The sequence below is a fragment of the Onthophagus taurus genome, chromosome 2 (genome assembly GCF_036711975.1).
Source record: "Onthophagus taurus isolate NC chromosome 2, IU_Otau_3.0, whole genome shotgun sequence".
Taxonomy (NCBI): Eukaryota; Metazoa; Arthropoda; class Insecta; order Coleoptera; family Scarabaeidae; genus Onthophagus; species Onthophagus taurus.
Genome location: NC_091967.1, coordinates 4,720,396 through 4,740,422, shown reverse-complemented (window position 1 = coordinate 4,740,422; position 20,027 = coordinate 4,720,396). Strand labels below are relative to the sequence as shown.

The 20,027-nt window shown below is 33.7% G+C and overlaps 2 protein-coding genes across 2 annotated transcripts; one reads left to right on the top strand and one right to left on the bottom strand.

The window, feature by feature from the left end:
* The first annotated feature begins 1,369 nt into the window (after positions 1-1,369).
* Positions 1,370-12,842, top strand: LOC111423626 (ATP-binding cassette sub-family G member 5). Its single transcript, XM_071193932.1, has 10 exons — positions 1,370-1,595; positions 1,802-1,919; positions 1,970-2,160; positions 2,211-2,355; positions 2,409-2,681; positions 2,735-2,960; positions 3,020-3,231; positions 6,144-6,282; positions 12,135-12,320; positions 12,373-12,842. Exons 1-10 carry the CDS (start codon positions 1,542-1,544, stop codon positions 12,758-12,760), a joined length of 1,932 nt encoding a protein of 643 aa, XP_071050033.1. The 5' UTR covers positions 1,370-1,541; the 3' UTR covers positions 12,761-12,842.
* On the bottom strand, positions 12,801-19,892 carry LOC111423613 (succinyl-CoA:3-ketoacid coenzyme A transferase 1, mitochondrial-like). The gene is made up of 8 exons (XM_023056882.2): positions 19,608-19,892; positions 14,604-14,718; positions 13,897-14,549; positions 13,724-13,844; positions 13,424-13,640; positions 13,297-13,372; positions 13,072-13,242; positions 12,801-13,017 (listed from the first exon to the last, which is right to left on the bottom strand). Exons 1-8 carry the CDS (start codon positions 19,698-19,700, stop codon positions 12,874-12,876), a joined length of 1,590 nt encoding a protein of 529 aa, XP_022912650.1. The 5' UTR covers positions 19,701-19,892; the 3' UTR covers positions 12,801-12,873.
* Between the last annotated feature and the right edge of the window lie 135 nt (positions 19,893-20,027).

The window sequence follows — 20,027 nt, the reverse complement described above, 5'->3', positions numbered from 1 at the left end:
CGTGTAAAAAAATAAAATATCGTGCCATGCACTGCTATGTGCCGCCATGTTTAGCCAAAATTATTCTAAAAGTTTGCTCTGAGAACTTGTAAGTTTCATTTACAGTGAATCCTCATAATTATTGCTGGTTATTAATAATTTTTGACGGTTATTAAGCCAGAGTATCAATTTTTTAATATTGTTTAAAACAACGTAATTTGTTCAGACAGGCATTAATCTTATTTATGGTTTTTCTTATGAAAATCACAATTAATTGGTGTTATTTAGTTAGTACTAGATCCTAGTAAGTGAACAACTTCCATAGCCACCTATAAAGAAAATTTTTTTTTAGTAATAGCAGCGCTTTACAGTACAATGTAGCATATTTTATTTTTTTACGTTAAAACTATTATTTTTAACGAAAAAACTAAAGAGAGAAAAAAGTACTAGTAATGAATAAGCTTTACAACCCATATTTTTCTTTGTTAATATTCCATGGCGTTAAGAAGTTGTTATAAAAAAATCAAAGGGGCTGTGAATTTCATCTCCTTAGAGGGCGCTAGGGAAGTTTAAGATATGGTTGAAAATAAGATATTAACCAGTAGTACATACATACCAAATTTCAAATTCTATGGTTTACTCATACCCGAAATAAAAGATAAAATGTAAATTTTTGGCTCAACTTTGACAGCTCATAGCTCGAAAACAGAAGAGTTGCGACCCTATGTTTATATAAAAAACTTGTTTATTTTGGCAAGTACTACGTCCTAGTAAAGTTTCCCGATTAAAAACTGAACCACCCTGTATATGACTAATTTTAATTCAAAGAATTCTCGGGGCTTGTTAACGTACTCACTATGAAGTGTTTCCAAATGTCGTCTAAGTTTATTAGGTTTCATGCTGGCTGCTGCCAAAATTTTTAAACAAATGACGCAAAAGAAAGGTAGGGGGGCGCCATAAAAATTGTTATTGAAAATTGGTGCCCAAATACTGAAACGCTGATTTAATCTATATCTGGCATTGATTTGTAGTAGCAGCAAAAAGTTTCTGACATATTTTTGGGCAGTCTTTTCCTTAATAATAGACTTGGTTTTCGCCAATCAGGCATTTTTCTAATTGTCACCTCATCTCACTAATACCCAAGACCTAATAATGATGCATTAAAGCTGGAAAGATAGGAATTTCTAATACAAATCAACACAATATTAATGTCAAAATTATGAATCCAAAATTGTTTTTTTTTTTTAATTTTGATTTTTAAGATTTTAACAACAAATTTCTCTACAGAGTATACCAGACAGTTATGGAAAGCGATTGTACGAAGCAAAGCGAACATAGCAAGAATAAAATACTCCGGGCATTCTACCAAAACTTGTTTCCGCGGTCGCGCAGAAAACTTCAAGTCCGGAGCTCAGTAGTTTGTCGACCCGTTACCAGAACAAACCGTAGTTGAAGGTGGCGTGCTTATTACCTGTTGCGTCCGTTTTCAAGCGGACAAAATGTTTTTTTTTGCTTAAAAAAATATATTAGTAGCCGCAATTTATATTAATAGTGATCAAAAAATGATTGCGAGCGATTATGTATTGGAATTGTGCAATGTGTTCCACACCGGACAGGTAAAACTCGATCAATTTTATTAAGAAATCACTTTTTATTAGTTTAGACTTTCACAATTGAAACTTTATGGTTTCAATTGATCTTATTTCTATAGTTTTCTCGTGATCGCTCAATAAGAAAAAGTAGATCACGTCACAATTAAATCTAAAAGAAAGTGTAAATTAATAAAAATTCATTTAAAGAGTTAACAAAAACGATTTATTAGGTTGAGCCTGGATCATGCATGCAAAGAGTTTTTGGCAGCATCAAAACGGGAGTTATTTTAAAGGATGTATCATTAACGGTTCATTCAGGTGAAGTTCTGGCGGTTTTGGGTTCAAAAGGTAAAATTTTTTTCAAAAAACCACATCATTTTTTATTTATTATGGTTTAGGGAGTGGTAAAAAAGCGTTACTCGATGTAATATCAAGACGCGTTCAGGGTCCCACCAGAGGACAAATCCTTCTTAATAATCAACCGATGAGTTTGTCTTTATTTCAACAAAGATGTGGTTATGTAACACATAAATGCGATCTAATTCCGGGACTTACCGTGGAACAAACTTTATTTTATACACCAACAAAAGTAAGTTTATTAATGTTTCGGGTTTAGCCAATTTAAAATTTTTTGTACAGATTTCAGGATATTTAAAAAAAAGTAAAGTAAAACAAGTTATGGCCGATTTGGCACTATCTCAGGTTGCTAATAGATGTACGGAATATTTAACTCAAAGCGAATATAGACGATTAATGATTGGAATTCAACTTATTAAAGATCCGGGTATTAAATTATTAAAAAAAAAATTATTATTTTCGATTAATTAATAATTTTAGTTATCTTATTACTGGATGAACCAACTTGGGATTTAGATCCATTAAACACCTACTTAGTTGTTTCAATTTTATCAAACGCGTCAAAAAAATATGGAACTGCCATAATACTCACGATGGAAAAACCGCGATCCGACGTTTTTCCATTTTTAGAACGCGTTTTATATTTGTGTCTTGGAGATGTTGTTTATACCGGAGGAACGAGGCAAATGTTGGAGTATTTTAACGCAATTGGATTTCCTTGCCCGCAATTAGAAAATCCATTGATGTATTATCGTAAGATATTTTTTAAAACATCTTAATCGAAAATTTAATTAATTTATATTTAGTGTGTTTATCTACGGTTGATAGAAGATCTCGGGAGCGATTCGTCGAAAGTAATCATCAAATTGCGGCTTTAGTCGAAAAGTTTAAAATTGAAGGGGGATCTTATCGAAAAAGTTCAATATCTGGGAATCACACCATGGATCATAGTACGATTTTGGGACATGGCAACAAAATTCCATTACTTCATGGAAAACCGTCATCGTTTCATGTGGGATGGACTTTATACACGTAACTTAATAAAAGGGCATGTTTATGAAGAATTAATTAATTAAATATTGTAATTCCAGGAGATTATTAGTGGCTACATTCAGCTTTAGAAAAGCTGGTTTTAAACAATTATTTCTTCGATTATTTTTGGTTCCTTTATACTTTTTATTATTGTATGCGTTTTATTATAACATGGGAAATTTTCAACATACTTTTATTACCAGAAGTGGACTTATATTGAATTGTTTAGCTGGAGTTTATTTCTTAGGAATTGTTAACACCATCTTTATATGTAAATTTTTCCGTTTAAATTTTGAATTATATAGGGTGATTCATTAGTAGGGCACGGAACTTTTGTAACAAAACGATACGATTTCCCCCCTCCACTCGTTCACAGCAGAAAATTTCATACAAAAGTTGTTCTAAATTAAATTCTAAAACAATTTTCTCAATACAAAATATATACAAATTTTTTTGACGTTATGTTCTTAATTATTGATCAAATCAAAAATTTGTATTAACAATATTTGTTTAGAATTACTTCAGGAACAGTGTTTGTTAATACATTTTTTTGCTAACTTGAAATTTTAATTTCCCTCTGAATAGTATGCTATCAAAATTAATTATCTTAATAATTATTGTTTTTATCAAAAAATGTTTTAAATAAAATTTGTTTCAATTTCGATTTTGAATCAATTATCTTAATAAAAATTTTTTACATGTCTATTAATTAAGAATCTAAATGTGATTATGTATAAAAATGGAAAAATTATTATTTTGAGGTTATCTCCTTAATTATTGATTAAATCAAAAAAAAATGTTGACAAAGTTTGTTTAGAATTGTTTCATTAACAATTTTTGTTAACATAATTTTTTTCTAACTTGAAATTTTAATTTCCCACTGAACAGTATGCTACAAAAATTAATATTTTTGAGGTTATATACTTATTGTTGATTTAATCAAAAAATGTTGTTAACAAAATTTGTTTAGAATTACTTCAGGAACAGTGTTTGTTAATACAATTTTTTGCTAACTTGAAATTTTAATTTCCCTCTGAATAGTATGCTATCAAAATTAATTATCTTAATAATTATTGTTTTTATCAAAAAATGTTTTAAATAAAATTTGTTTCAATTTCGATTTTGAATCAATTATCTTAATAAAAAATTTTTACATGTCTATTAATTAAGAATCTAAGTGTGATTATGTATAAAAATGGAAAAATTATTATTTTGAGGTTATCTCCTTAATTATTGATTAAATCAAAAAAAAATGTTGACAAAGTTTGTTTAGAATTGTTTCATTAACAATTTTTGTTAACATAATTTTTTTCTAACTTGAAATTTTAATTTCCCACTGAACAGTATGCTACAAAAATTAATATTTTTGAGGTTATATACTTATTGTTGATTTAATCAAAAAATGTTGTTAACAAAATTTGTTTAGAATTACTTCAGGAACAGTGTTTGTTAATACATTTTTTTGCTAACTTGAAATTTTCATTTCCCTCTGAATAGTATGCTGTACTTTTAATCAAGATTTTCTCAGCGGACGCCACTGAGAACGAGTGGGGGGGGAAATCGGATCGTTTTGTTACAAAAGTTCCGTGCCCTGTACAGCTCTATGACAAACTTTGGCAGATGAAAGATGATGCGATTCTAAGGAAAAAATGTTATATGAATGTGGGTCCGATTCATTTTGGTTAAAGAGTTACAAGCCTTTGAAAATTTTACACAGTTTAATAGGCAAATGAAAATGTAACATAAAAAATAAGTTCAAAAATTACAAAAATTCGAAATGTCCGCCTTCAGCTTGAATGCACGCTTCACATCGACGAAGTAAAGATTTGCAACAATAATTATGAAACACAAACACAGAGTTGGCTGTGATAACAAAACTGAGTTCTTTATGTCAAACATTTCAATTTACTCTATTCTGTGTGTTTCATAGTTTATAATTGTCAGAGTTTTGATCGAAAACGAAAATGCATGTATTTACGACTGAAGAATATGCAGATATTATTTTTGTATACGGGCTTTGTAACGGAAACGCTCGGCAAGCAGCAAGAGAATACCTTCGTAGGTTTCCAAATAGACATCAACCTGCCCATACAGTGTTTAGTGCATCATTTCGCAGACTGAGAGAAACAGGTAACCCCGCTCCACTACATTCCGTTCGTCCCTATGATGTGAATGTACAAAATGAAGAACGTGTTATTGATTTAGTACTTGACGACCCTTCAATTAGTACTCGGCGTATAGCGAGCATGTTACAAATATCCCAAAGTTTTGTGTGGCGTGTATTGATGTTCAAAATGTTCAAGCATTACATCCTGGAGATACTGAGCAACGCTTAGCATTTTGCCACTGGATTATTCAGCAACATGCTCAAAATAATAACTTCATTTCCCAAGTTCTGTGGTCTGATGAAGCGTGTTTCACTAGGGACGGCATAAATAATTATCATAACGAACATGTGTGGTCCTTGCAAAATCCACATGCAATTAGACCAGGAAGATTTCAGCAACTGTTTAGTGTAAACGTTTGGGGTGGCATTTTTAACAATTCTTTGCTACCTGTATGGGTGATAAATGAACGCTTAAATGCAAATGTGTACAGAAATTTCTTGGGACATAACCTTTTCGATTTTATTGACGACGTACCACTTAACATCGTTCAAAATATGTGGTATCAGCACGATGGTGCACCACCACATCGAGGAAGAGAAGTCATCGCTTGGTTACATGAACATTTTCCAAACAAATGGATTGGCAATGGAGGTCCAGTAGTCTAAATCCGCTGGATTATTATTTCTGGGGACACATGAAGCAGCTTGTGTACCATGTAGAAATTGCTACCCATCAGCAACTACTGGACAGAATTCAAGATGCAGCTAATAGCATACGGAATGATCCAAATATCATACGTCGTGTGATAGAATCTTTACTTCGTCGATGTGAGGCATGTATTCAAGCTGAAGGCGGACATTTCGAACAATTTTTGTAATTTTTAAACTTATTTTTTATGTTACATTTTCATTTGCCTATTAAACTGTGTAAAATTTTCAAAGGCTTGTAACTCTTTAACCAAAATGTATCGGGCCCATATTCATATAACATTTTTTCCTTAGAATCGCATCACCTTTCATCTGCCAAAGTTTGTCATAGAGCTAATGAATCACCCTGTATATCAAATTAATTTCAGATCCTATCTATAGAACTCGATATTATCAAGAATCTCAAGAAGGAACTTATGGTGGTCCATTATTTTTGATAACATATAATTTAGTTTCTATCCCATTTTCATTCTTTTCAGTAATGGGGGCGAGTGCAATCATTTACAAGTAAATATACAGGTTGTATCTGAATGACTGCAACAAACTTCAAGGGTACTTTGATATATGAACCATGGGCGACTTCGGCTCCCCTAAGGAGCTACACCCCTCCAAAAATGGCGGAAAATTTTGGTTTAATTTGTTTTTCTCAAAAACCATAAACGCTAGGAAAATGAAATTTGGGGAATATGTTTAACTCATAATAGGGCATGTTTTGACCCTACTTGTACTTTCAACCCACCCTTCTAAACTACTAAACGTAACCACCCCCTTCACATTTTTGCTAATATTTTTTTTATGCAGATGATAAATACAGGGTTTTCCAATAAGAGGTGTTATTTTGATATTCAAAGAAAAATGCCATTTTTTAGTATAAATGATCGGATGTTTATTTCATTATAAAGAAGAAGGTATGCCGTTAATAGTGGAAAATAACATTAGGCAAATGACGACCACGACCACGCTTACAGGACAATGAAATTTTCCATAACCAAATTGCAAAGTGGCTGCCCTATGTCCTCAATAGCCTCACGAATTCCATCTTTGAGGTCTTGAATCGACGCTGGGCTGTTGGCGTACACCTTCTCTTTCACGTGGCCCCAAAGGAAGAAGTCGCAAGGTGTTAAATCACAAGATCTCGGTGGCCAATTGTGATCACCTCTTCGAGAGATAACACGGTCCGGAAACTTTTCCCGTAAAAGATCAATGGTTTCGTTGCTTGTGTGGCACGTGTAGCACCGTCTTGTTGAAAGTAAACGTTGTCCACATCAATACCATCCAATTCCGGCCATAATAAATCATTAATCATCTCTCGATAGCGCAATCCATTCACCGTAACTATTGCTCCAGCCTCATTTTCGAAAAAGTAAGGTCCAATGACTCCGCCGGACCATAAACCGCACCAAACAGTCACACGTTGAGGATAGAGAGGCTTTTCAACAATAACTCTTGGGTTTTCCGAGCCCCAGATGCGACAATTTTGCTTGTTGACGAAGCCACCGAGGTGGAAATGGGCCTCATCACTCAAGATGATTTTTCGATGGAATTCCGGATCATTTTCATGCATTTCAACGACCCAATCAGCAAAGACACGACGTTGTTGATGATCGGACGGCTTGAGTTCTTGTGTTAACTGAAGTTTATAAGCCTTAAGACCCAAATCTTTATGCAAAATACGGTGTAATGACGTTTGTGGAATGCCTAATTCCAAAGAACGACGAGGAATGGACAAACCTGGGTTTTCTTCAACACTTTCGGCTACAGCAGCAATATTCTCGGCTATTCTTGAGCGACATGCACGGGTTTTATTCTTCACATCACTAACTTGTCCCAACAGCTCGAATTTTTCCACCAATTTCTGTATTGCGGTCCGACAAGGTGCTTCACGACGACCCAAAAATGTTCGAGTTTTACGAACCGTCTCTGCCAAAATTTCACCATTTTTATAGTGAATTTTAATCATTTCAATGCGTTGTTGAAGTGTGTATCGTTCCATTTTTATTAATGGCGTACTTTCCACTTGTCAAATGTCAAAAAATGACAGCTTCAGAAGTGACATCTACCGAAATAAGGGGCTATTCAAAATAACACCTCTTATTGGAAAACCTTTACCTTACCTTTACATTAAAAAAATTTTATCTAGGTAGATGAAAGTATCCTAAAACTTTTTTGTCTCTCTAAAATTTTTCCAAAAACGACTAATTTTTGAGAAAAAAAATAATAAAGCAAACACTGGGGTTGTCGATCAAAAGTTGGCATGAATTTTTAATGAAAAAATCTTAGTAGGCTTTGGAAAGTTTGTCAGAAATATTTTTGACGTTTAAATGTCAGTGTTTTTTTTACTATTATTATTGTTTTTCAAATTAATTTTTAAATAAAGTTCTATCGCATTTACGCTCGTTCACTCGACGTTTCAAAATTTTAAATAAAACAATAATAGTAGTACGAAAACCACTGACATTTAAACGTCAAAAATATTTCTGACAAAGATTGCAAAGCCTACTAAGATTTTTTCATTAAAAATTCATTCCAACTTTCGATTAACAACCCTACAACTTAACAGTTAGTGTAGTGTAGTTTCACGTGGGGGTGAGTTACTCACAGCACTTAGGCCCCAGCGGACCCTTTGTACGTCCCCACAATTTACTGTTCATTCAAGGGTCAGAAAACCAGCCCAATCTTTTCATGAACGTTAATATAGAACAGAAAGGTATGTTCCTTATATCCGAAATTTGGAGCCATGGTACTCCGAAAATAGATTCCCTTAAGTACACGAGGTTTGGACAGTCACAAACAATATGACTTACCGTCTCGTCTTCCATTTCACACCCTCTACAGAGAGGTGTATTCGCCAGCTTCATGTAAAACATGTACTTACGTAACCTGCAGTGTCCGGTCAGGAAGTGGGTGAGAAGCCTCAAATCACTTTTCGATTTTCCCAGAATCTGAGTGGATGTCTTCCGGTCAGGGTAGAGCAGAGTTTTCTTAGCAAAGGCACCTACTGCTGTCCCATCCCATCTATCGCAAAAAGCTCGGTGGGAGATGGAGTTTATCAGTTTTGATGCTGTATTAACAGCTAGTGGTACAAACGGTTCAGGGGAGATCGGTGACTTGTTAGCCGCCCGTTTCATCATGTCCTTTAATTCCGATGTGTCCTTTTCGCCATTTTATCGTGACGTTGTTGTATACGTTTGCCTCTTCGAGTGATTGCCGACAGGACTTCACCAACGATGATGCAGTATGATGCCTGCCAATCGCCAGCATAGCCTGTCTGCTATCAGTACAGATTACAACGTTTCTGCCGACTTTTTTGGAGTCGATAATCGCATCGGCTGCTATGTTTATAGCAATTAATTCGGCTTGAGCAGTCGTGCAATACGATCCTAACGAAGTGGAAAGGTGCAGCTGGAGATCGTGCGAGAAGATTCCCGCTCCGGAACCTCCAGCCTTCTTTGATCCATCAGTGTAGATGGTCAGCGTTGAGTTGCTCTGGGGTATCGTTTCAATGCCAAAGTGTGGCTTGCCTAAGAATGTAGGTGTAATATAGTCTGTGCGAGCTTTAAGGAGGGGTTGTTTACTAACAGCCTCACTCCAGAGCTTGCTCCGGACTATTCCCATTTTAACAACCTGCTTTTCATTTACTGATCGCAACCGAAGCAATGCCATCACGGCCACCTCCCTGATAAAAATATCTAGGGGCAGCACGTTTAACATAGTCTCCATTGCAATCGTAGGTGTAGATCTCATAGCTCCTGTGATTAGCAGGCAAGCCAGTCGTTGCAATTGATGCAGCAATGTAGCTTTATATGCATGTTTTAGTGCTGAGCACCAGACTATGGCTCCGTGAGCTACCATGGGTCTTATCACAGAAGTGTAGATCCACATTGTAACTTTCGGATTTAATCCCCAATAGCCCTTCGGCACTGGGTCAGTACAATCGTTGCTTTTTTGAACAGTTAGTGTTTGCTTAATTATTTTTTTTCTCAGAAATTATTAAATTTTCGAAGAACATCAAAGAGACAAAAAAGTTTTAGAATAGTTTTATCTATTTAACTGAAATTTTTCCAATATACAGGGTGCCCATTATGTATGGAATATAGTATATATCTTGGTAAGTATCAACTTTACAAAAAAACATTTTATACAAAAGTTGTTTAATATTTGATTTGCCATAATAAGACACCATTCAATTGTTTTTATTTCAGAAAACAAATGAGCAACGAATAACATTTAATTTTTTTAAATGGCAATGTACCCTTTCGTTAGGCTCATTTGATAGAGATTTTTTTTCTCTTTACGATGACGTAAAATTTTAGTACCCTTATACTAGAAAATTTTTGAAAAAAATGTAAAAACAGTTTATTAAGTTAATTTTGCCAATAACATGAATCTAGATATCCGAAATCTTATTTTTCCTAACAATTGACTGTAAGCTATTGAATGTGACAGAATCTTGTTTATTTAAATAAGTTGGTAGATCAAAAAAGAAAAATGGTTCATTTAACAGAAATTTTAATTATGGTCGGTTATGGGGATCGCAAACGAACACAATTAGAAGTATGTGAAATTTTCAATGAGCGTTATCCACATCGAGAACCAATCACTCAATCAGTAGTTAGCAAAACTTCGAAACGTTTTAGGGAAACTGGTAACGTTAAAGATCTGCCAAAGACTGGTCCGCAGAGATCTGCAACAGATGAAGATAAAAAGATCGATATTCTCATAGAAATCGAAGAAAATTCAAACATTTCAACTCGTCAGTTATGTTTAAACCATGCTCTAAGTAAAGGTTCAATACACAAAATATTACATGCAGAAAATTTACATCCGTACAAACCGACTTTATTGCAAGAATTATCCGAAGATGACTACGGTCGACGTGTTGAATTTTGTGAATTTATGATGGAGCGAATCAACAGCAATCCAAATTTTCTCAATAATATGGTTTTCTCTGACGAGGCTACGTTTTGTTTAAATGGTAATGTAAATAAGCAAAATTCTCTATATTGGGCCCCATTGGATGATTCAAAATCATACTCAAACACCACAGAAATTAAACGTATGGGTGGGAATTTGTGCAGATCACATAATTGGACCTTTCTTTATTCGAGGTACTCTAACTGGTCACCGTTATTTACAATTATTGCAACAGCAAATTATCCCAGCCTGCCAAGAAAATCTTGATGATCTTTGGTTTCAACAAGATGGGGCACCGCCCCACTATCATTTAGATGTACGCCGATATTTAAATACGGTATTTCCGGCCCGTTGGATAGGCAGAAGAGGGTCTGTAGAGTGGCCACCCCGATCTCCGGATCTTACACCTTGCGATTTCTTCTTCTGGGGATATTTAAAATCTAAAGTTTATGTAAACCGACCTCAAAATCTGACAGAATTAGAGCAACGAATAAAAGATGAAGCTGCAGCTATTTCTCCCAGATCGCTAAGAAATTCTTTTCAAGGCTTTTATGATAGATTGGGCCACTGCCTTGCAGTTAATGGTGAACATTTTGAACATTTATTGTCGTGAAAACCATTTTAGTGCTAATTTCGTTTTGTCTTCAAAGTTTAATAATTTTCATTTACATTAATTTTTAGTTTATTTGTTTTATTTTGTATGTAGATTTAATTTACGGTAATAATTCGAGGTAGTTGACGACCTCGGATATCTAGATTAATGTTATTGGTTAAATTTTCTTAATAAACAATTTTTACATTTTATGCAAAAATTTTCTGATGTAAGGGTACAAAAATTTTACGTCATCATAAAGAGAAAAGAAATCTCTATCAAATAAGCCTAATAAAAGGGTACATTGCCATTTAAAAAAAATTAAATGTTATTCGTTGCTCATTTGTTTTCTGAAATAAAAACAATTGAATGGTGTCTTATTATGGCAAATAAAATACTAACCAACTTTTGTATAAAATGTTTTTTTATAAAGTTGATACTTGCCAAGATATATACAATATTCCATACATAATGGGCACCCTGTATTTATCATCTTCATAAAAAAAATCTAGGCATAAATTGAATGGGGGTGGTTACCTTTAGTAGTTTAGAAGGGTAGGTTGAAAGTACAAATAGGGTCAAAACGTGCCCTATTATGAGTTAAACATATTCCCCAAATTTAATTTTCCTAGCGTTTATGGTTTTTGAGAAAAAACAATTAAACCAAAATTTTCCCCCATTTTTGGAGGGGTGTAGCTCCTTAGGGGAGCCGAAGTCGCCCATGGTTCATATATGAAAGTACCCTTAAAATTCACTAAAGAATCACCCCCTTGAAGTTTGTTGCAGTCATTCAGTATCTTCTATATTCTGTATAAATAATTAATAAAGATTAAAATTTAATAAATTATTTTAGACTTATAGGTTCATTTCAAGAACCATTAGAATATCTTTATTTCGGTCTTATTCTTTGGGCTTGTTATCTCTTCAGCGAACAACAAACAATGGCGATTCTCCTCATTGTCAAAAATCATTTATCAGCTGCAATATTTAGTATTTACATAACGTGCGTTTGTATTACTTTAGCAAGCGGAATTTTACGGTTCGTTATTTTTTATTTTTATTAACCCATTTAGTTTTTATTATTTTTATAGGTCAATTAAAGGGTTACAAGATTGGCTTTACTATTTAACTTATGGAACTCAAGTTCGATACGCATCGGCGTTTCTAAATAAAAAAATATTTTTATCACCCATAATACAAGGAACTTTACCATACGATTCAAAAATAAATTGCACAAACATTAACTTAATCGAAATGGGAAATAGCCTTTCAGATCCATATTGTCGTTACGCGTTTGGAGAATCTTTCTTAACCGAAAGATACACGAGAACCGCAACTGATTTGATCTTCAATGAAATCTTGGATGAAAAAATGAATATTGGAATTACATACGCATTCGCCGTTGGTTTTATAGTTTTTAATTTATTTTTGTGTTTAATTCCTCTTCCCGCGTTCGTTAAAGCTAAGTTTAGGGAATAACTTTATGGAATAAATTTAAGTTTAGTAAGTAGGAGTGCAATGAATTTTTTTAGATTTATTTATAATAAAAACATAAATCAATTTTAATCTTAATTAATAAAAGCCCCGACACCTCAAACCGCCACTTGACCCATTGGCTTCAAATCTGGAGCAACTTGGAAAGTACAACCAGTTGAAGCGACGATATCTTCAACTTGCACACCTTCAGCTACTTCAATAAGAGTTAACCCATTTTCTGGGTCAACATTGAAAACAGCCTAAAAAGATTAAATTTGTGGTCAGATTAAGAATTAATCATAAAATCAAAGCACCTTTTCTGTAATTATTGTGTTAACACAATTTTTTCCTGTTAATGGCAAGGTGCAGCTTTCTAAGATTTTGTGAGCTCCATCTTTTGCTGAATGTTCCATACAAACCACGACTTTTGTGCCTGGAGATGAGACTAAATCCATTGCTCCTCCCATTCCTTTAACCATTTTTCCCTAAAAACAACAATTCAATAATAATTAATAATACAAATTAATAATAATTATTACCGGAATCATCCAGTTTGCTAAATCTCCATATTGAGAAACCTCCATTGCACCTAAAACCGTCAAGTCAACATGACCACTGTAAATAAACATTCTTAAAAGTGCTTTTAAAATAAATTTTGAATATTACCCTCGAATCATTGCAAAACTATCGTCGCTAGAAAAATAAGAAGCACCAGGTAAAACGGTTACAGTTTGTTTTCCTGCGTTAATAAGATCGGGATCTACGTCTTTTGGATAAGGGAAAGGACCAAGGCCAAGGATACCATTTTCGGATTGAAGGTAAACTTTAACGTCATCTGGGATGTAATTGGCGGATAACATAGGGATGCCAATTCCCAAATTAGCTTGAGATAAGTTAAGGGTCCTAGTTCACATAAAAATTTTGTTAAAAATCTTATTAAATTATTTTTATCTGCGATAAGGATACCATACATTCCGTGCTTAAATTCAAGAGCAACTCTCCTTGAAATTCTTTCGCGGGTTACAGCTGCAGGATTTTTCTTCACTACTGAAGTAACACTATCTTGAACTTTTTGAACTGTAACTTTCTACAAAAAAATTACATGAAATTAATTTTTTTTAGTATTTTTTGAAACAAACTTCGATTCTTTTTTCAAATTTCTCTCCTTTAATAATTCGTTGGACATATATTCCAGGTAGATGAACATCATCCGGGCAAATTTCACCAATTTCCACAATTTCTTCTACTTCCGCAATTGTGATTTTAGCAGCACGCGCCATTGTAGGATTAAAATTTCTCGCGGATTTCGCAAAAATTAAATTTCCAGCTTTATCGGCTTTCCATGCTTTAATTAATGCATAATCCCCGGTAATGGCTTCTTCCATAATATAATTTTTCCCATTAAACATCTGATTTAATCTCCTTTCACTCGCTATTTCAACGTTTCCATTTTTATCATATTTAATAGGAGCCCCCCCTTCATGAATTAAAGTACCAAAAGCGGTGGGTGTAAAAAAAGCTGGAATACCAGCACCACCAGCTCTTATCCTTTCAGCTAATGTCCCTTGAGGTGTTAATTCCACTTCTAATTCCCCACATAAATATTGACGTTCAAATTCGGCGTTTTCACCTACATAAGAACTTATCATCCGTTTCACCTTTTTATCTTTTAAAAGTAAACCTAAACCAAAATCATCAACTCCCGCATTGTTTGAAACAACAGTATAACTCCCTGCTGTGTGTTTTCTTAATGCGGCTATTAAATTTTCTGGAATACCGCATAAACCAAATCCTAAAAATTTATTTTAATTGTAAATAAAAAGTTTCTGAATATTTATATTTTTACCTCCCACCAATAGTTTACTTCCATCTTTAATATCTTTCACCGCTTCTAAAGGATTTTCATAAACTTTTGATTTTGTAACTGCGCAAGAATCACTTGAAAATTTACATGATACAATCTGTAAAGGAAAAAATGAATTTTGAGATTTAGACAACGTAAATAAAGTTGAATATCTGGTTTTTCAGTTGGGATTTAAAATCACCTGATTGAATATTTTAATAGTAATGAAGATGTAGATTTTTTCAATTAATTTTTTTTCTTTAACTTTAAACCTCCCAGTATTAGTTTATTTTACAATAAGTTTGAGATAATATATAATAAATAAAAATGCATTTTAATTAAAAAAAATATATAATCAAAGAAATATAAATAAACTTAAAAATGACTGGAACAGTCATAATCCATACTTCAGCAAAAATTTAAGAATTATACTGGTGAAAAACCAAACTTAAGGGAATAGTCGGGAATACTCTGGTCAGAAGGTTAATTTGAAAGAAAAAGTCTGAAATTGCAATAGTTACAAACTAGACTTCAGCAAAAAAGGATTTTTCATGGCAATACTTATGTGTCCAATAAAAGAATGCGAAGAATATGAACAAGAAACCAATGGACTTGTCTTGTTATTGCACAGGACAGAGAATCACCAATACGAAAACTTTGCCAATACAGGATAAGCACAAAAGTAAAGTAACAGCTGCAGAAATGAGGTACCGGGTGGTACAAGATCCGTATAGATAATAAGAGGTTCCCAAAAAGATGATGATAGACACCCAGAAAGAAGTTGCTGTCAGTATCAAGAACAAAACATACATAACGTTGGCAGAAGACTAGATAGTGCTTCTAAAAAACTAAATGCTGCTTTCTGAAGACTAGATACTGCCAACAGGTCGACATACAGTGTCTGGAACACTAAATACTGCTTTCTGAAGACTATATACTGCTGACAGGTCTAAGTACTGCAAAAGAAAGATAAGATATTGTTGTAGAAAACATACATAACGTTGGCAGAAGACTAGATACTGCTTCTAGAAGACTAAATATTGCTTTCTGAAGACTAGATACTTCCGACAAGTCTAAATACAGCGTCTGGAACACTAAATACTGCCTTCTAAAGACTAAAATTGCTTTGTGGAGACTAAATACTGCTTTCTGAAGACTAGATACTGCTAACAGGTCTAAATATTGCAAAAGAACGATAAAATATTTTGGAGAAAACATACATAACTTTGGCAGAAGACTAGATACTGCTTCTAGAAGACTAAATATTGCTTTCTGAAGACTAGATACTTCCGATAGGTGTAAATACAGCGTCTGGAACACTAAATACTGCCTTCTAAAGACTAAAATTGCTTTGTGGAGACTAAATACTGCTTTCTAAAGACTAGATGCTGCTAACAGGTCTAAATATTGCAAAAGAAAGATAAAATATTTTGGAGAAAACATAGATATCTTTGACAGAAGACTAGATACTGCTTCTAGAAGACTAAATACTGCTTTCTGAAGACTAGATACTTCCGACAGGTCTAAATACAGCGTCTGGAACACTAAATACTGCTTTCTAAAGACTAAAATTGCTTTGTGGAGACTAAATACTGCTTTCCGAAGACTAGCTACTGCTGACAGGTCTACATATTGCAAAAGAAAGATAAAATATTTTGGAGAAAACATACATAACTTTGGCAGAAGACTAGATACTGCTTCTAGAAGACTAAATACTGCTTTCTGAAGACTAGATACTTCCGACAGGTCTAAATATAGCGTCTGGAACACTAAATACTGCCTTCTAAAGACTAAAATTGCTTTGTGGAGACTAAATACTGCTTTCCGAAGACTAGCTACTGCTGACAGGTCTAAATATTGCAAAAGAAAGATAAAATATTTTGGAGAAAACATACATAACTTTGGCAGAAGACTAGATACTGCTTCTAGAAGACTAAATACTGCTTTCTGAAGACTAAATACTTCCGACAGGTCTAAATACAGCGTCTGGAACACTAAATACTGCCTGCTAAAGACTAAAATTGCTTTGTGGACACTAAATACTGCTTTCTGAAGACTAGATACTGCTAACAGGTCTAAATATTGCAAAAGAAAGACAAAATATTTTGGAGAAAACATACATAACTTTGGCAGAAGACTAGATACTGCTTCTAGAAGACTAAATACTGCTTTCTGAAGACTAGATACTTCCGACAGGTCTAAATACAGCGTCTGGAACACTAAATACTGCCTTCTAAAGACTAAAATTGCTTTGTGGAGACTAAATACTGCTTTCTGAAGACTAGATACTTCCGACAGGTCTAAATACAGCGTCTGGAACACTAAATACTGCCTTCTAAAGACTAAAATTGCTTTGTGGAGACTAAATACTGCTTTCTGAAGACTAGATACTGCTGACAAGTCTAAGTACTGCAAAAGAAAGATGAGATATTGTTGGAAAAAACATACATAACGTTGGCAGAAGACTAGATACTGCTTCTAGAAGACTAAATATTGCTTTCTGAAGACTAGATACTTCCGACAGGTGTAAATACAGCGTCTGCAACACTAAATACTGCCTTCTAAAGACTAAAATTGCTTTGTGGAGACTAAATACTGCTTTCTAAAGACTAGATGCTGCTAACAGGTCTAAATATTGCAAAAGAAAGATAAAATATTTTGGAGAAAAGATAGATATCTTTGACAGAACACTAGATACTGCTTCTAGAAGACTAGATACTTCCGACAGGTCTAAATACAGCGTCTGGAACACTAAATACTGCCTTCTAAAGACTAAAATTGCTTTGTGGAGACTAAATACTGCTTTCTGAAGACTAGATACTGCTGACAAGTCTAAGTACTGCAAAAGAAAGATGAGATATTGTTGGAAAAAACATACATAACGTTGGCAGAAGACTAGATACTGCTTCTAGAAGACTAAATATTGCTTTCTGAAGGCTAGATACTTCCGACAAGTCTAAATACAGCGTCTGGAACACTAAATACTGCCTGCTAAAGACTAAAATTGCTTTGTGGACACTAAATACTGCTTTCTGAAGACTAGATACTGCTAACAGGTCTAAATATTGCAAAAGAAAGATAAAATATTTTGGAGAAAACATACATAACTTTGGCAGAAGACTAGATACTGCTTCTAGAAGACTAAATACTGCTTTCTGAAGACTAGATACTTCCGACAGGTCTAAATACAGCGTCTGGAACACTAAATACTGCCTGCTAAAGACTAAAATTGCTTTGTGGAGACTAAATACTGCTTTCTGAAGACTAGATACTGCTAACAGGTCTAAATATTGCAAAAGAAAGATAAAATATTTTGGAGAAAACATACATAACTTTGACAGAAGACTAGATACTGCTTCTAGAAGACTAAATACTGCTTTCTGAAGACTAGATACTGCCGACAGGTCTAAATACAGCGTCTGGAACACTAAATACTGCTTTCTAAAGACTAAAATTGCTTTGTGGAGACTAAATACTGCTTTCCGAAGACTAGCTACTGCTGACAGGTCTAAATATTGCAAAAGAAAGATAAAATATTTTGGAGAAAACATACATAACTTTGGCAGAAGACTAGATACTGCTTCTAGAAGACTAAATACTGCTTTCTGAAGACTAGATACTTCCGATAGGTCTAAATACAGCGTCTGGAACACTAAATACTGCCTTCTAAAGACTAAAATTGCTTTGTGGACACTAAATACAGCTTTCTGAAGACTAGATACGGCTAACAGGTCTAAATATTGCAAAAGAAAGATAAAATATTTTGGAGAAAACATACATAACTTTGGCAGAAGACTAGATACTGCTTCTAGAAGACTAAATACTGCTTTCTGAAGACTAGATACTTCCGACAGGTCTAAATACAGCGTCTGGAACACTAAATACTGCCTTCTAAAGACTAAAATTGCCTTGTGGAGACTAAATACTGCTTTGTGGAGACTAAATACTGCTTTCTGAAGACTAGATACTGCTTTATGAAGACTAGATACTGCTGACAGGTCTAAATACTGCAAAAGAAAGATAAGATATTGTTGGAGAAAACATTAAAAAGGCGCCGGCGCCCCCTTTTAGACCGCGCCCGGGTGCAGTGTACCCCTTGCACCCCCGGTAGCGCCTCCTCTGACCTAGAACTAGAAACATTCGGGTTTAGCCGCACGTCTCTCAAGACGGCTAAACCCGAATGATTCTAGTTCTAGGTCTTGTGTTAGTTCTAGTGATAGTGGTAATGTAAAACTAGAAATCCTCTCAGATTTTAAAACTCCCGCCAAAAAAATAGCTTTGAAAAATTACACTGTGTAAATGTGACTTTTCCTTTTACTCCTCCGAATTAAAAATATTAAAATAATACATAATATAGCATCAATAAAAAATGGAAATGTTTGAAAATCTTTAAATTTCGTGTGCGTTAAAAATACCACTGCAACATTTTGAAGAACGAAGTTCGAAGTTTAAATTCAAGGCCCCCCGGGGTTATAAAAATAGAATTTTCTCTTTGATGAATACCATTTCGTCAAGCAAGAGATATTATTATAACGATCTATTGTGCAAACAAGTCTTATCAATTTTTTATATGAATAATATCAATTATTTATTTATGAAAAACGTTTCTCGGCTTGTTCTATAAATATTTAGCTATGTTAAAAGTTTTTCTCACTCTTGGAAAAATAATTTCATAATATCATTGGGATAAACAACATCGACGAAAAAATACGTTAAGAAGATTTAAATTAGTATTAAAAAAATTTATTATAACGACTATATCTTGTATTTTTTGTTATTACATGTTTTCCTATTAAATTTAGTTTTTTTAATACAAAATATTATTAATATAACTTCAAATAATGATTTGAATCTACAAAAAAAACAAATATTAAATGAAACACAACCGGTTTACAATTGAAACTATTTTTAAACCATTCAACGAATTAAAGCTGTTTAAATAAAGATAACCTCAAAATTTTATGCCAAGATATGACCTAAAATTAGTTTTTATCAACGTAAAAGTACCTTATACAAATCTCTTCTATAATGTGACGTTCCTGCTTGATTAACAACACTCAAAATACCCCTATTTATAGTAAAATAACACGCACTTAACATATTGCTCGTTTGGTCTTAACCTATACGCTGACTTTTGAACAACCACTGAATTAACTTCTGTCAAGTTGACAATTTATGTATTATACGTCAATTGAGTACCTGTTTTAAGATTTGATATGGATTTTAAAAAGAAAAATCAAGGTCAAAAACCGGATAACTGCATAAATAATTAGGTGATGGTTGATATGTAAACATCCAAAAAATTATTGTATTTACTCCTTCTTTGGGTAGATCTGAATTGTGGGCTTATTAACGTGTGAGATGGGAGATGATTGATGTAAATTGCATAAACCGTGTATATTCTATGGGTGATTATTAGTTTTACTA

Bases quoted from the DNA above. Each gene is read 5' to 3' on its own strand.
- LOC111423626 (XM_071193932.1), top strand. From the start codon at position 1,542: ATGATTGCGAGCGATTATGTATTGGAATTGTGCAATGTGTTCCACACC. The intron at 6,283-12,134 runs GTAAATATACAG...AAATTATTTTAG, and splicing joins GCGAGTGCAATCATTTACAA to ACTTATAGGTTCATTTCAAG. The intron at 12,321-12,372 runs GTTCGTTATTTT...TTATTTTTATAG, and splicing joins TTAGCAAGCGGAATTTTACG to GTCAATTAAAGGGTTACAAG.
- LOC111423613 (XM_023056882.2), bottom strand. From the start codon at position 19,700: ATGTTAAGTGCGTGTTATTTTACTATAAATAGGGGTATTTTGAGTGTT. The intron at 14,719-19,607 runs GTACTTTTACGT...TTTCCTTTACAG, and splicing joins ATAGAAGAGATTTGTATAAG to ATTGTATCATGTAAATTTTC. The intron at 13,641-13,723 runs GTATCCTTATCG...ACTTATCTCAAG, and splicing joins ATTTAAGCACGGAATGTATG to CTAATTTGGGAATTGGCATC.